General features: G+C 36.2%; 3 protein-coding genes across 5 annotated transcripts; 2 read left to right on the top strand and 1 right to left on the bottom strand.

Moving 5' to 3' along the window:
- LOC142552799 (U-box domain-containing protein 44-like) lies at positions 1-4,240 on the top strand. Of its 2 annotated transcripts, XM_075662629.1 has the most exons (5): positions 1-292; positions 787-1,015; positions 1,124-1,693; positions 1,797-2,106; positions 2,414-4,240. In XM_075662629.1, exons 3-5 carry the CDS (start codon positions 1,139-1,141, stop codon positions 4,009-4,011), a joined length of 2,463 nt encoding a protein of 820 aa, XP_075518744.1. In that variant the 5' UTR covers positions 1-292; positions 787-1,015; positions 1,124-1,138; the 3' UTR covers positions 4,012-4,240. The 2 variants fall into 2 exon arrangements, with proteins under 2 accessions (XP_075518744.1, XP_075518743.1); XM_075662628.1 differs by lacking the exon at positions 787-1,015.
- Positions 4,241-5,302: 1,062 nt separating this feature from the next.
- Positions 5,303-8,920, top strand: LOC142552801 (uncharacterized). Of its 2 annotated transcripts, none has more exons than XM_075662631.1 (9): positions 5,303-5,511; positions 5,633-5,659; positions 6,300-6,379; positions 6,588-6,660; positions 6,848-6,905; positions 8,026-8,080; positions 8,199-8,223; positions 8,313-8,404; positions 8,638-8,920. In XM_075662631.1, exons 1-9 carry the CDS (start codon positions 5,407-5,409, stop codon positions 8,687-8,689), a joined length of 567 nt encoding a protein of 188 aa, XP_075518746.1. In that variant the 5' UTR covers positions 5,303-5,406; the 3' UTR covers positions 8,690-8,920. The 2 variants fall into 2 exon arrangements, with proteins under 2 accessions (XP_075518746.1, XP_075518747.1); XM_075662632.1 differs by having other exon boundaries at positions 5,309-5,409.
- A 409-nt stretch (positions 8,921-9,329) lies between these two features.
- Positions 9,330-12,526, bottom strand: LOC142552800 (putative protein phosphatase 2C 27). Its single transcript, XM_075662630.1, has 4 exons — positions 11,735-12,526; positions 11,083-11,277; positions 10,688-10,893; positions 9,330-10,269 (listed from the first exon to the last, which is right to left on the bottom strand). Exons 1-4 carry the CDS (start codon positions 11,939-11,941, stop codon positions 9,714-9,716), a joined length of 1,164 nt encoding a protein of 387 aa, XP_075518745.1. The 5' UTR covers positions 11,942-12,526; the 3' UTR covers positions 9,330-9,713.
- Between the last annotated feature and the right edge of the window lie 1,455 nt (positions 12,527-13,981).

Here is a 13,981-nt window from a genome sequence, read left to right as displayed (position 1 = left end):
AATAATTAATGTTGTTTGTTGTTTTCTCGTATTTTTCCCCTTTCGAACGGCCAGCTACTTCTCCCTTTCTCTTCTTCTTCTCGGTTCTTTCTTTCCAATCTTTGCGCCATCGCCGCTCCACTGAACCCAAGATTCACTCCTGGAAGAATATGAAGTTCTGACTGTCTAGATTTGTAGTTTGTTATATTTCTTGACTTGTTTTTTATGCCAGGTTCAAAATCATCAAGGGTCTCTGAAGTTTTCTCAAGATTCGTCTGTAGTAAGAAAAGATCGCATTTTTACTTGATGTGAGGTTAGTAATTGGCAATTGGGTGTTGTTTAGTGGTGGAATCATGTTAGATTGAACTGATCTCTGATTTTTGTTATCCGGGGTGTAAATATCTGTTTAAAATGAAAGTATTGAGCTTGATATTATTCTTATCGATGTAATGATAGATTGAGTTTGGAGCTTTCTTCATTTTGTTTTTTTGGTTTTTTTGGTTTTAGAAAGTTGCAGTCTTTTTGCTGGACCAGCTGAGGCGAGTCCAATGCCGTACAAATGAAAAAAGTTGAAATTTATCTTGGTTTTACTAAATGTATGTGTTTCGAACTAGGAAATAGAAAGATGGGCCCATTCCCTCAAATGAATTCTTGGATACAAGTGATAATGGATTAGTACTTCGAATCTTCAGCTTGCATTTTGAAAATTACTGTGTTTGGATGGTGGGGATCATACGCTTTGAACCATCATGGTCGCTGTAGTTCCTTTTTTAGTAAACTGAATGAATGTCTTCTGGATTTTTGTAGCAAGGTTTTTTATGTGGCTATTTGCTGGTCTTTGAAGTTTGCCGATTCTTGGACATGTTTAGTGGAGCTGAATGGTCTCTAGCATGAGTTTTAGAAGTTGATGTTTTAGAAGGGGATGTCTTTTGTTGTTGAGCCTGAAAATCAGAGTGAAAAAGAATGCATATGTCCTTACAATTCATCTTGTTAATTTCCTTTTCATTTGGCTAGCAGCTGCAAGGGAGCATTAGAGGTTGTTGAGTCGGTGTTACTCTGATGAGATATTGATATCAATATCATATTATGTTGCTATTAATCTCGATTCTGTGGCTTTAATTAACAAGCTTTTACCCTTTTCTAGAGGTGATCTGGTTCGATGGCTGGAAGCTGGGATGAAAGTTATGATCAGGGTGGTCAGTCAGATAACAGCTACCATTTTGAAAGACTACATATCGAACCAATTTATGACTCATTCATATGCCCTTTAACGAAACAAGTAATGCGAGATCCTGTGACATTGGAAAATGGGCAAACATTCGAGAGAGAAGCCATTGAGAAATGGTTCACAGAGTGCAAGACAAGTGGAAGAAGGCCAGTTTGCCCGTTAACTTTGAGAGAATTGAGAAGCACGGAACTAAATCCTAGTATTGCTTTACGGAATACGATAGAAGAATGGAATGCCAGAAATGAAGCTGTTCAGCTCGACATGGCTCGAAAGTCATTATCCTTGAGCAGCTTCGAAAATGACATTCTCCAATCTTTGAAGTATATCACGCACCTCTGCCAAAAAAGCTGCTCAAATAAGCTTGTAATTCGCAATGCAGAGCTGATACCAATGATAGTTAGCATGCTAAAGAGCAGTAGTCGTCGAGTTCGGTGCAAGACCCTGGAAACCCTTCGAATTGTGGTGGAGGAAGACACAGATAATAAGGTTGTTAAAGGTTGAAGATGCAATGAGCATTTTTTAAATCTTTTTCGACTGTTTCAAGTTTTTCTTTATGTATTCCTTCACTTACGATAATGTGAATCTGCAGGAAGTAATGGCTGAAGGGGATACTGTACGTACAATAGTTAAGTTCTTATCTCAAGAATATTCGAAAGAGAGAGAAGAAGCGGTTTCCTTGCTTTGCGAGCTCTCTAAATCCGAAAGGCTATGTGAAAAGATTGGTTCGGTTAACGGAGCAATTCTCATATTTATTGGATTGGCTAGCAGTGACTCTGAAAATGTTTTGACGGTTGAAAACGCAGAGAGAACATTGGAAAATCTTGAAAAATGTGAGAACAACGTGCGACAAATGGCTGACAATGGAAGACTGCAGCCTCTCCTGACTTTGCTTCTTGAAGGTCTCGCCAACCTCATTACAATTTTTGTAGAACTTTGTTGTTTTTGTTTGATTTAGTTTGTTTCGTATAGCATATTACTGATGGGGATGGAAAAAACTAAATTTAATGTAGGCAGGGGTGGATTCAGAAAGGAGTTGATTTTTTCTAAAACCATAAATTCAGCCACCCAAATTTTATTCAGTCATCCCCGCCTCCCCTTTCTCTCCTCAATTCCAAGGTCTGCCATTGGATGGGGATTAGCCAGTGTTAAGGCTTTATTGATACGATACTAAGCAACAGTAATGGGATTTTGAATGGATTATTGCAGGCTCGCCGGAAACTAAATTATCCATGGCTGCTTTCTTGGGTGAATTGGTATTAAGCAATGACCTAAAAGTATATGTTGCTAGGACGGCTGGTTTTTCGCTGATCAATCTTATGATGAGTACAAGCATGCAAGCAAGAGAGGCTGCTCTTAAAGCTTTAAACCAAATTTCATCCGATGTGGCAAGTTCCAAAATCTTGATAGAGGCAGGTATTCTTCCTCCTCTCGTCAAGGATCTTTTCATCGTTGGAGCCAACACGCTGCCTATGCGGCTTAAAGAAGTGTCGGCAACAATTCTTGCTAATGTCATCAATTCGGGTCACGATTTTGACTTGATCCCCGTTGGACCAAATCACCTAACGCTGGTCTCAGAGGAAATTATTCATAATCTTTTGCATCTTATTAGCAACACTGGCCCTGCAATAGGAACCAAGCTACTCCAAGTTCTTGTTGGGCTTACAAGTTTACCTACAACCGTATCTAGTGTAGTTTCTGCTATTATAAGTTCTGGTGCTATGATTAGTTTGGTTCAGTTTATTGAGGCCCCACAAAGGGATTTGAGAGTAGCTTCCATTAAACTTCTTCAGAACCTTTCCCCACAGATGGGTCAAGAATTAGCCAGTTGCTTATGCGGCACGTCTGGTCAGCTTGGGAGCCTTATTAGAGTGATAACGGAAAATGCAGGGATTATGGAAAATGCAGGCATTACGGAAGAGCAGGCAGCAGGGGTCGGGCTTTTAGCTGATCTCCCAGAAAGAGATGCAGGTCTCACTAGACTGATGCTTGAAGAAGGGGCTTTTCAGCTCTTCATTTCAAGAATAAGTAGCATCCGAAGAGGGGAGACAAGAGGCAGCCGCTTCATGACCCCATATTTCGAAGGACTCGTCAAGGTTCTTGCAAGAATTACATTTGCCTTGTCCGAGGATTCGGGTGCAGTCCGTGCGCTCTGTCACGAGCATAATCTAGCTTCGATTTTTATTGACCTTCTGCAGTGTAATGTGGCCGATAACATACAGATGGAATCCGCCATTGCTCTGGAGAACTTATCTCAAGAATCAAAAAACTTAACCAAACATCCTGAGTTTCCAGCTCCCGGAATTTGTTCCTCGATTTTCCCTTGCTTAAGTAAGTCTCCTGATATAACCGGATTGTGTAAGATCCATGGTGGGAAATGTTCGCTTAAAGAAACATTTTGTCTCTTGGAAGGACAGGCCATGGAGAGACTGGTGGCCCTTTTGGACCATGAAAAAGACGAGGTGGTTGAAGCATCCCTTGCAGCCCTTTCCACTTTATTAGAAGACGAGGTGAACATAGAGGAGGGAGTTCAGGTGTTACTTGATGCACAAGGAGTCAAGCCTATTCTTGACTTGTTAGTCGACAAGCGAACGGATAGTTTACGGCGAAGGGCAGTTTGGGCGGTTGAAAGGCTGTTGAGGAGCGAAGAGATAACCTATGAAGTCTCTGGCAATCCCAATATAAGCACAGCACTTGTAGATGCTTTCCAACATGGCGATTTTCGAACACGGCAGATCGCAGAACGAGCCTTGAAGCTCCTCGACAAGATTCCCAACTTTTCCGGTATATTCCCTAGCATTGGATAATGTACTTGAGATTGTTTTTGCTAGAATGTTAGGATCTTGTATTTGTTTTCTCCAATCTTTCTTAAGTTGGAAAAAGTAAATAGTTTGTGAAAGATGATAAGTACATAACATTGGTCTTTATTTTTATTGGCAATATCTTATATTTTTCCTTTGCCTCTGTGGTGTATGTTTTCACTTGAATTCGTAGTTGTCATTTGTTGATTTGAGAGATTCTATATAATCTTATTCTTATTGATGCACTTTTCCGGATTTTTTGACTTTTCTGTCATATGAAAATTTTATTTAAGTAATTTTTGAAAAAATATTATTTTTTATAAAAAAGTATTGTTTTTTAATTATAACTCGTGAATAAAATATTTAGCTCCGGTCAATTCATCGAGTAAAGAATTAAAATTTCAATAGCATTTATACAACAAACCAACTGCATTTATTATCACAAGACTGAAGTTTTGTTCGCGCTTTTTGTATGTTATTATTATTATTATTAAAAAATCCAAATTAATTGTAAAATTATTTAAAATAAAATAAAATAAATTTAAAATTTTCTGGGGAAAAATTACCCGTTAATTAATGCAATGAATAAGTGACAAGTCTATCGCCGAAGAACAAGTTGAGTTGAAGATGTTTTTAATAGAGTAAGAAGGATAATTATGAAATAAAATATTTTGATGTCCTCTCTAAAGTCACTTGATAATATAATATAGACTAGTTATTTTGCATATGTAGCACGTATGTATATAATATTTTTTTATAATTATCAAGGGATTAAAATGCTATTTGAATTGTTGAAATTATAAAAAAAATAAAAATAAAAGTGTTTGTTGAAATTTTAAAAAAAACATAAATATATTATTGGTATCACATAAAGACAAAGTTGGAAGAAAAATTTGGTCTCTATTTTTATCTTCTAGGAAAAAACTTGCGTGAGACGGTCTCACAAGTCGTATTTTATGAGACAAATCTCTTATTTGAGTCATACATGAAAAAATATTACTTTTTTATGCTAAGATTATTAATTTTTATTGTGAATATAGATAGAGTTGATTCGTCTTACAGAAAAATATTTGTGATACTATCTCACAAGATACCTATATATATATATTATTTTGAACAAATATTTTATGATTAATCTGAATACTTGGATGTATTTTGTAGATAAAGAAGAAAATTCTTAATGGGCTCTTCGTAAAGCTTTAAGCCCATTTATAAAATGAGGCCCACTTAGGTTCTCGACTAAATTCCAACTGGCGGCTTTCAATTGGACATGAACAACACATTTCTTCGATGACGTGGTATTTCTCTTCTCTTCTTTTATTTTTGTAAAATAAATTAAAATGAAACGAGTACTACCGAAAATTCCACCGGCGGAACAGAGATTACGAGCTGAAGGAAAAAATGGTGATTGTTTATTCAAAATCTACTTTCTTTATAGTTATGGCAATTTTAGCATCAACTGCCGGTGGTATCGACGATAAATGCGCTGCTTGCAATGCAATTGCTGTGAGTATTTATTTGGTGTTGATTAAATGATTATTTGTGGATATTTAAAGTTATTTTCTGGTGTTCGTTTCTGACCATTTGGACGGGTTTATGAAAATCTTTCTGATTTCTTTGATTGCAGGAGGAGCTGGAGCTCGGACTCTTGAAAGTAAGAGTTTTTGGGATTTATCGATTATTGTTGTTGATTGGAGGTCAATACATTGTTTTATTTTTTATGTGCTGGAAATATGATTTGGTGGATTATTCTTAGTTTTGATACAAGAATAAAGTTAAATAAGTCGCTGAGAACTCGTCACATGGCTATATGTGCATGAGTTTGTTGGATATTTATGAGTTGGCATTGGTCAAAGCCAAGTAAAGAACTAGGGTGAAAGGACAATTAAGAGATTTACTGATCCCAAAAGTTGAGCTTTTCACTGTGGGGGTCCATGGTCAAATGTGAAGCCCAGAGCGCTGGTTTGAGTTTGGAAACATGATGTGTAGGGTTGTGAGTTGAGGGATGGATATGCCTAGATTCAGGTAACTAGTCTTATAATGTTTTTCCTAACCTGAGCCACACCCTTTAATTTAGTTGATGCCATTTTTTGGTGTCTATAAGAAACAGGTTCTGGTTAATAATACTCTTTGTGATATTACACTGAGATACGAAGGTGGAACTCTATCAACTAGAAGTTGCAAAGTTTTCTTGGTTTACTTACTGAAAAAAGGACTCACACCTTTAGTGATCATCCATTTTTATGATTGCCCTTTTATGCAACTTTTTGGAAGTATTGATTGATGGCATTCAGGAAAAACCAAGAAACCACTTGGACATGAGACATCGGCTGGACTCTAAAGGTCAGCGTGAAGGAAAGCTAATTGATTACAGGTAGAAGCTAACTTAGTTCATTATCCTTCATGGTTTCATCAAATATTTGCCATTTTATATATGTTCTTTTAGTTTCACCCATGTGATTTGGACCCGGAAAAAAGATCCTAGAAAAATTTGCTTGACTGTTAGTTGATTAACCACAAGGCATATTTTATGGTTTTTTCATGGATGGCTAAACAATGGGTTCTGTTTTTTTCTCCAACAGAGTCAGCGAGTTAAGAGTCGTTGAACTTCTGGATGGGCTCTGTGAGAAGATGCAGGATTATACTCTTGAAAAGGTTGTGCGACTTTCTTTTTTTCCTTGAATCTTGCCCTATTTTTCAACCGAGAGGAAAATTTTATTTGTGATTCTTATAGAAAGGATTTTGATGCCGGAAACACGTTGTCCATTTCAGGTGTGTCTCCCTTGGAAACAGATCAAATTGTAAATTTTTCTTGCTAATGATGGTCTATTTGAATTGGCAGGTTAACTCAGGCAGGGAAGAGTGGATCAAAGTGAATAACTGGGACAATTTTGAAACTAGTATGCATTCTACTACTTGTAATTAGTTCATATTGTACTTGAAACTTTGCACTCAATACTTTGTTAATCTGCTGGCTATAAAATTTATTCCAACAATATCAAGAGTCAAGCTAAGTTTTTACAATCAACTATACCAGTTAAAAAAACAAGTAATGATTAACTTATTTGTGCGGTTATTTTTTTTGTTTCTGTGGTCAAGGACCGTGACATGTATGGGGAATTGTTTGAAAATCTCATGGTTTGTGAAGTAATGTTCTGATTTCTTCGTAACACCATAAGTCTGCTGATTTGATGGTAGTTAACAGCTCTAACTACTCAAGAATAGATATGGTATTAGGCCTCCAGCAGTAGAAATTCGCAATGATTCTCATGCACCACCGGGTAAGGTTCAGACCAGAGTGAAAATAATGAACTTTCACCAACCCCATTTCCTCTCGGGCAGGTCTGGCAACTTTAATTATCAATTGGATCATGTGAATTCATATGCAACGAAAAATGGGGCAGTTTACATATTCTGGAGTAACTTTCTTGTCCAAGAAACTTTTGATTAAGTGGTTTTTTATTTTAGTTTGAGGATCTTAATTACATCCTTGGAAGCCGGTCCTCAAGGTTGGATGGGTCTAACCTTATCCGAAATCTGAAAGTATGAATCATACCACAAATTCAAATGCACTGTAACTTTCTCATGGAAGGAGTTAGCACATGGTTCTTCTTTCTTTGAAGAATGTGCTCACTTGTAAATTAATAAGGTATTGCCCATTTTGAAGTTGCATCAAAAAAAGAAAAATGCCAAGTATATCTAGAAATTTATATGTGGTGTGGACACGTGGCTTACATAGGGACTCAATGAGGTACAACCCTGTAAAGATAACGACCATAGCTGCTAACATGGTACTCACAGAACCTTCACAGTTCAAAAAACATCTTTTAGCATTTTTGCTGCACAAGTAGCTTATGGCAGTCAATGAGTAAACATTCTGAGGCTTTGTACGCTATAATGTACAATTACTATTTAACAATCAGATCTATGTTTCTTCATTATTTTCATTTCATGCAATTACTGAGATTTTCAGGTTCTTTTGAATTTCGCCCTGTAAAATTTGAAATTTCTTAATTGCAGGCAATAAACAAGAAGCTCGAGCGTATTCAAAAGACATATCAACTTTCTGCGGAAGGTGAGGCCTGGGACTATCTAACTTTTAAAGTTGGGACATCACAGTGATTAGTTTCTTGATTTCCTTGCGGAGTATATAAATCTAACTTTAAATTTCTTTACTTGTACTGCATGGCTAGGCTACTCGAGGAAACTGAGGACGAGGCAAAATCATCTTCTACTTTCTATCGACCTTTTCTTCTGCAGACACTTTACTGCGTGACTAAGAATACTTTGTTTGATTCCATTCACAGTTGTCTGAAGCAATAAAGAAAGGTTCAATTCAAGTTGGAGAAGTCAGCAAGGTTTTATGCCACGATCTCAGCAGATATTGTAGTAGAACAGGGTAATTTCATTTCTAACTCATGCTTTTACTTGAGATGGCACTGAAAATTGCGGGTGAGGATTAGAATGTAAATTGGAAACATAATCCATTCGTTGTTTTTTATTGCAACCTAAAGCCTTCGCATGTCTGATCCAAGATACGGGTCAAGTGGCATTCCAATTTTGCCTTGAATGTGGAAATTATGGTCATTATCAAAAGAAAAGGCCTATTCTCAAAACTTCTTTGTTGTGCAGCGATATACAGGAAGCAGAAGACGACGACGAAACTAGTGACGGAGAACTCTGAACAACGAGTCTGGTGATTCTGCTGTCAGAAATGGCTAATTGAAGTCGGCATTTTTTGAGATGGAGTTGGAGTAAATGACTAATAGTCCACGAGGTAGAACCATTACGGCAATATTCACCAAGTTTTTCTATACCTTTATAAAAAAGAAAGATTGATATTTTAATTTACAAATAAGGATGCATTTCTGGATTATTTGTTGATCTATGACATATTTTCTTTGCCATCTTATGTATACACGTGAGTTAAAGAGCTTTTTCTGACCGTTGATATTTCTTATGTTCACGTTTTCATGCAAGTCATTACCCACTGGGTCATAGCCTCAATCCCGGTTATTACGAGGAAGAAGTTAAAATAATCTGCACTTTCGTTATGTCTCGCGTTTGGAGAACCCAATTTCTCTCTATATTTTCCAAGAGAAAAAAAATCTTTTTGTTTGTATCATGTTCCATCTGAGTTTTTTTATCTTTCTATATTTTTTTCCGATTTTTCTAGTTTCTATTTATCCGCTACCTCTCTTCATCAAAATTCATTGCTCCGCCACAATTACCTAATTAATCTCCACATAAATTTGCAGCGGTTATCTGCATATGTCATATGGGTCGGTCATTCAAGAAAAATTAGTCCTGCTCTTCTCTAACAATAAAAAATCAGTACCTTTATTTATCTAGGTGAAAAAGATAAAACACAGCGCGAACAAGTCTCTAAGCTTTATATACATCAGGACTAAATCATCCTATCTTCTGGAAATCTGAAGAGTTTAACCCATTCAATTAATACAACACTTCACTCAAATAGACATGAGTGAAAAACTACAAAGAAAATGTCTTCCTCTCGTTTTAGGTCTTGATGCCATCATCTTACTCACCTTACTCGGTGCATAAATTTCATTTATGTTCCATGTAAAAGATTGATGACACATGTTTATCAATGATCTTTTAATCCATGTAACATATGTCATTTATCTAAATACACAGAATATGAAACCAAACTATAGCATGAAACATATGATCTCGTGTATTTCTCACTAGTTACCTTCCAGCACGCCTTTAAGAAGATTCAACCCTTCAGCAGATATACTCCTCCGGACTCGACTAGGAGGTATCTCTATCCGAGGTGGAGGATCCTGAGAGAAACAAATAACTATAACTGTCAAGTTATCACAAGTATTACGTTTCAACGCTTCCCTAACTAACTCTCTCGAGCATCTTTCAGGATCATTATGCAGCATCAATTCTTTCCTTGCCATTGTGATGGCACATTGGCTGCTCATCACATCCCATAGGCCATCACATCCCATGATCAAGAACTCATCATCTTCTGTCAAGACAGTTGCCTGTAACTCTGGGCTGGCACTTAAAGGGCATGCGGATCCTTTTGGTCCCTTCATGTGCCAGTCACCAAGTGCTCGTGAGACAGATAGTTGACCATTAAGGTAGCCGTCATATATAGCTCCTCCAAGTTTTTCGATTCTGAGTCTTTCAGATGTGTAGTTCGGCTTATGATCTCTGGACATTTCAATTGCTTTCCCTCGTTTCCCCAGCACTGCTCGACAGTCTCCAGCATTGGCGACTACTAATGTTCTGCAGAGTAGAAATCATATTACACGTAATTCAAACCTAAATTCTTAGATGAAGTACGTGAGCCTCTTCAAAAAGACCTTCAAAAACTCTCACCATAAAATACTTTCATGTACTTCAAAGGTTGCCAACTGCATACAATAGTGTCCACAGCCACAATTTGTTCACCTTTCTACCGATTATAGATACAAAATATAGGGGTTTGCAAAATCCACTATCAGTAGAATCACAACTCTAAGACAAATAATTCCCAGGTGACAGAAAGAACCAACATACAGAGTAATTGAACTCTTCCGCTTATTAATAGACATGACATTAACTACGATTAAAAAAAAAAAAAGATTATCGATAACTGCTAATGACACTAACAAGCGGAGTTCAGGCTAATTCTGATGATATGTGGGAGAAATTTTTTGCTTACCTTTCAGTAATGAATGCGGTCAATGCGGTTGTACCAGAGGATATGTCGAGGGAACTATCATCAGCAAATGCATAATCAGCCTTAAGAAATGCACTATCGATTGCCTTTTCCAAACAAACTGGAAAAAAGGAGTCCTCAATTATGAACTTAAGAATATTATTCTTCACAAATGATGCTGCATCTGTACCTCCATGACCATCAAACACCTGCTCACAGTGTGCGACTCAATAAACACAAATAACAGGTACCAAGTGAAAACAAATATAATATAGTGGAAAAAGGAAACCAAACTTCGTTTCTTTACTATTCTAAGACAATTTTTTCAGTCTTGGGTTGATTGCAGCACAATTCAAGATAAATGGTTCAATGCACGCTAATAGAATTTTGCTACACACCCCGTAGAAAGCTCCAAATGAAGGGGAAATTGCAAGTTCATCTAAATGGTGAGCCAAGTTGTCAATGCAGATATGTTCATCCTCCATATACTGCTTTGGTCCTCTCTCAGCACAGCTTCCAGACCGGAAGATGGGTTGAAAGCTTGAATTTATATCTGATGGTGACTTGATTCCCGACATTCCAAGCTCAAAATCCTTAAAAATAAAAAAATAGATAGCATTACCTCATCAGTATTGCATCAAACATGCAGAAAGGCTAGGGCCTAAAAGCAGTAGATTGCCAATTCAATTTCAGTGTCCAAGTACCAGTAAAATTCTAATCTTTTACTTCTCTACTTCTAAAGGTTACAAGCATTGATCCCATCTTTTTATCAGTTGAAACTCAGATATGCTGCCAGCAGAATATAGTAAAACACATGTTTCTCAAGGAGAAATGGTTTCTCCTGCTTTAACCTCATATACAACCATAGAATCCTCCATGGCTGACAACAACCAAAGCCTCCAAATGAACAATGAATCCAACACATTCACTACCATTAACAAACAGGCAACATAAACTTTTTTCAGTACGGAATGAACATCTTGTCATTATTAAATAGCAACATAAGCTGGATGTAAGTGAAGCATCGCATTACTAGAAGAATTGACTCACAAAATCAATAGGTGACACCAATGTGGTGGTGCTGATAGAGTGCCGTACAACAGAAAGATGCCGCGGTGGTTTTCTGTTAACTATTTGCTTCGCTTCTTCAATGTTCTCTGATATATCCTCTCTCAGAACTGAAACTTTATGATCATTCTCACTATAGCAACCTTTGTCATTTGTTAGCGGAGGTGTAGTGTAAGTATCCCCGGCCATTTTCCTTCTTAGAACATCAACTTACGCCGCCTCTTTCACAAGATCAAGAACTCAACAGATGCCCTTCAATAACAAATTCAACAGATGTCCCCACAATCAATTCAAAAAACCCAATAACACAAACAGATCAACCAGCATTATCCTTCTTTTAAAAGATCAAAATCAATAACCCCACCTCAATTCCTTCAAAGAATCTCCAAATTATTCTATCCTCGACACCTCGAAACCCAATCAAATTAAAGACGAAACCAACAAAATTAACCGAACCTTAAGATCAAATTCCACAGTATTAACAAACTAAATCGCACTACCCAGAAAAGGAAAAAAAATAACGTAATCTAGGAGAATTCGGTCAAAACTAACTTCAGGGACCAGCGGATCCAAATCCCATGAAAAGAAAAATAAATTCAACGCTTGATCGATAAAGTGGTATGTAGATGAAAATACAAAAAAGATCTACAATTACCCTTTCGAATTCCTTTATCCAATACAAAAGAAATCCCTTTAATTATTAATAAAATATCGCAGAGAAAATCGAACGAGAGATCGAAGAAAGAATTACTAAGAGATTATTAACAATAAAATGAATGCAGGTGCGGAATTTTGTTAAATTTAATTCAGTTGGTAACCGGTGATTACAGGTAAATCTTTGTTGCATATGGACACGTGGTGGGTTTTAATTAGTTACAGCGGTAGAGTAGACGGGATCGTTTCCCTGCCCTTGGATTTCGTACGCAGTTCACGTGGACACATCGCACTAGTCAATTTTGTTGGGCCAAAAACGTAAGCCGTTTGGCCAAGTCAACCCCTGACTGACTCCACCATACCCATGCTCAGCTTCTCAACAAAGACGCGTGATCTTTAACTCTTATAATTTTAAGCGATTTTAATAAAAAAAATTAATATAAAAATCCGTTTTTAGTTTTTACTGTACGAGGTAAAAACATTAAAAAAAAATAATTTAACGATAAATGTATAAATATTAGAATTTTTCTGCTATCTAACAACCATTAAAACATATTTTGATGTCTTTTTTTTTGTTTAAAAAATATATTATCAAATATTTAATATTTATATTTTATCAAAAAAACAATATAATTTAACTTGAAGTTAAAAAAAAATTAACTTCAAATTTTATCTAGAAAACCCTCCCTTCATTGCACTTTTTTCTTTCTTAATGTGGACAATCTAAAATTGAATGCTTTTTCACGCTTTTTTTTTTTACGGTACTTTTTCACGCTTTTGTTCGAATTGAAGTTTTTTTTTTTTTTTTTTTAATAATCATGCTTCTAGTTGAATCCTTGCATTTTAGAACAATGCCTAGGAGAGGAGAACCCGAAGTACTAACTTAGGTACTTGGATTTCGGGTATCCGAAATTTCGAGTATATATCGGAGACCCTCAAATTTTGAAAATAATTTATATTGTCTCGATCAATATATTTGATTCGATAAATATTTAGAACATGAGTTATAAATAATTATAGCTTTAAATATGTTTGAAATTTATCATTGTTACACAACTTTGGCTATGTTTGGATCGGAATATTAGACATATCGGATGTATTTCGAATCCAAATATTCAATCTCATTCTAGTTATTTATGTAATATTTTTTAATATCCATCTATTTCAAGATTTTAGTAATTTTCAAGTGGTGCAAAATGTAAGGTAGAACAAATTATCATTATCACTACTGTTGGCAATTTTTTTTTTAAAAAAAATCATAATATTAATCAATTTAACAAATTATATGCCACAGCCCTTCAACTGGGTCCCGAAAATGGCTGCGTTTCTGCAGTTGTAGGTGAGCGCCCATATATAGATCTTTTCTTGTCAGGCCAATGCAAATTCAGAATCATCTGTCAAGAGTTGACCAAAAGCTGCTGGGGTTTTTTAAGTAGCATCCAAATCCGTTGAATATATTTCAGGCAGGTTTGAAACTGTAACTATATATGGTCAATACTTTGCTAGATTTTTTTGCCATTGAATTGTTGAATCTTATGTCTTAGAAAATGAAGAGGAGGCCCCTTAGTAAATAGA

The sequence above is a fragment of the Primulina tabacum genome, chromosome 8 (assembly GCF_025594145.1).
Source record: "Primulina tabacum isolate GXHZ01 chromosome 8, ASM2559414v2, whole genome shotgun sequence".
Classification (NCBI taxonomy): Eukaryota; Viridiplantae; Streptophyta; class Magnoliopsida; order Lamiales; family Gesneriaceae; genus Primulina; species Primulina tabacum.
This window is presented reverse-complemented; position numbering and strand designations above follow the sequence as displayed.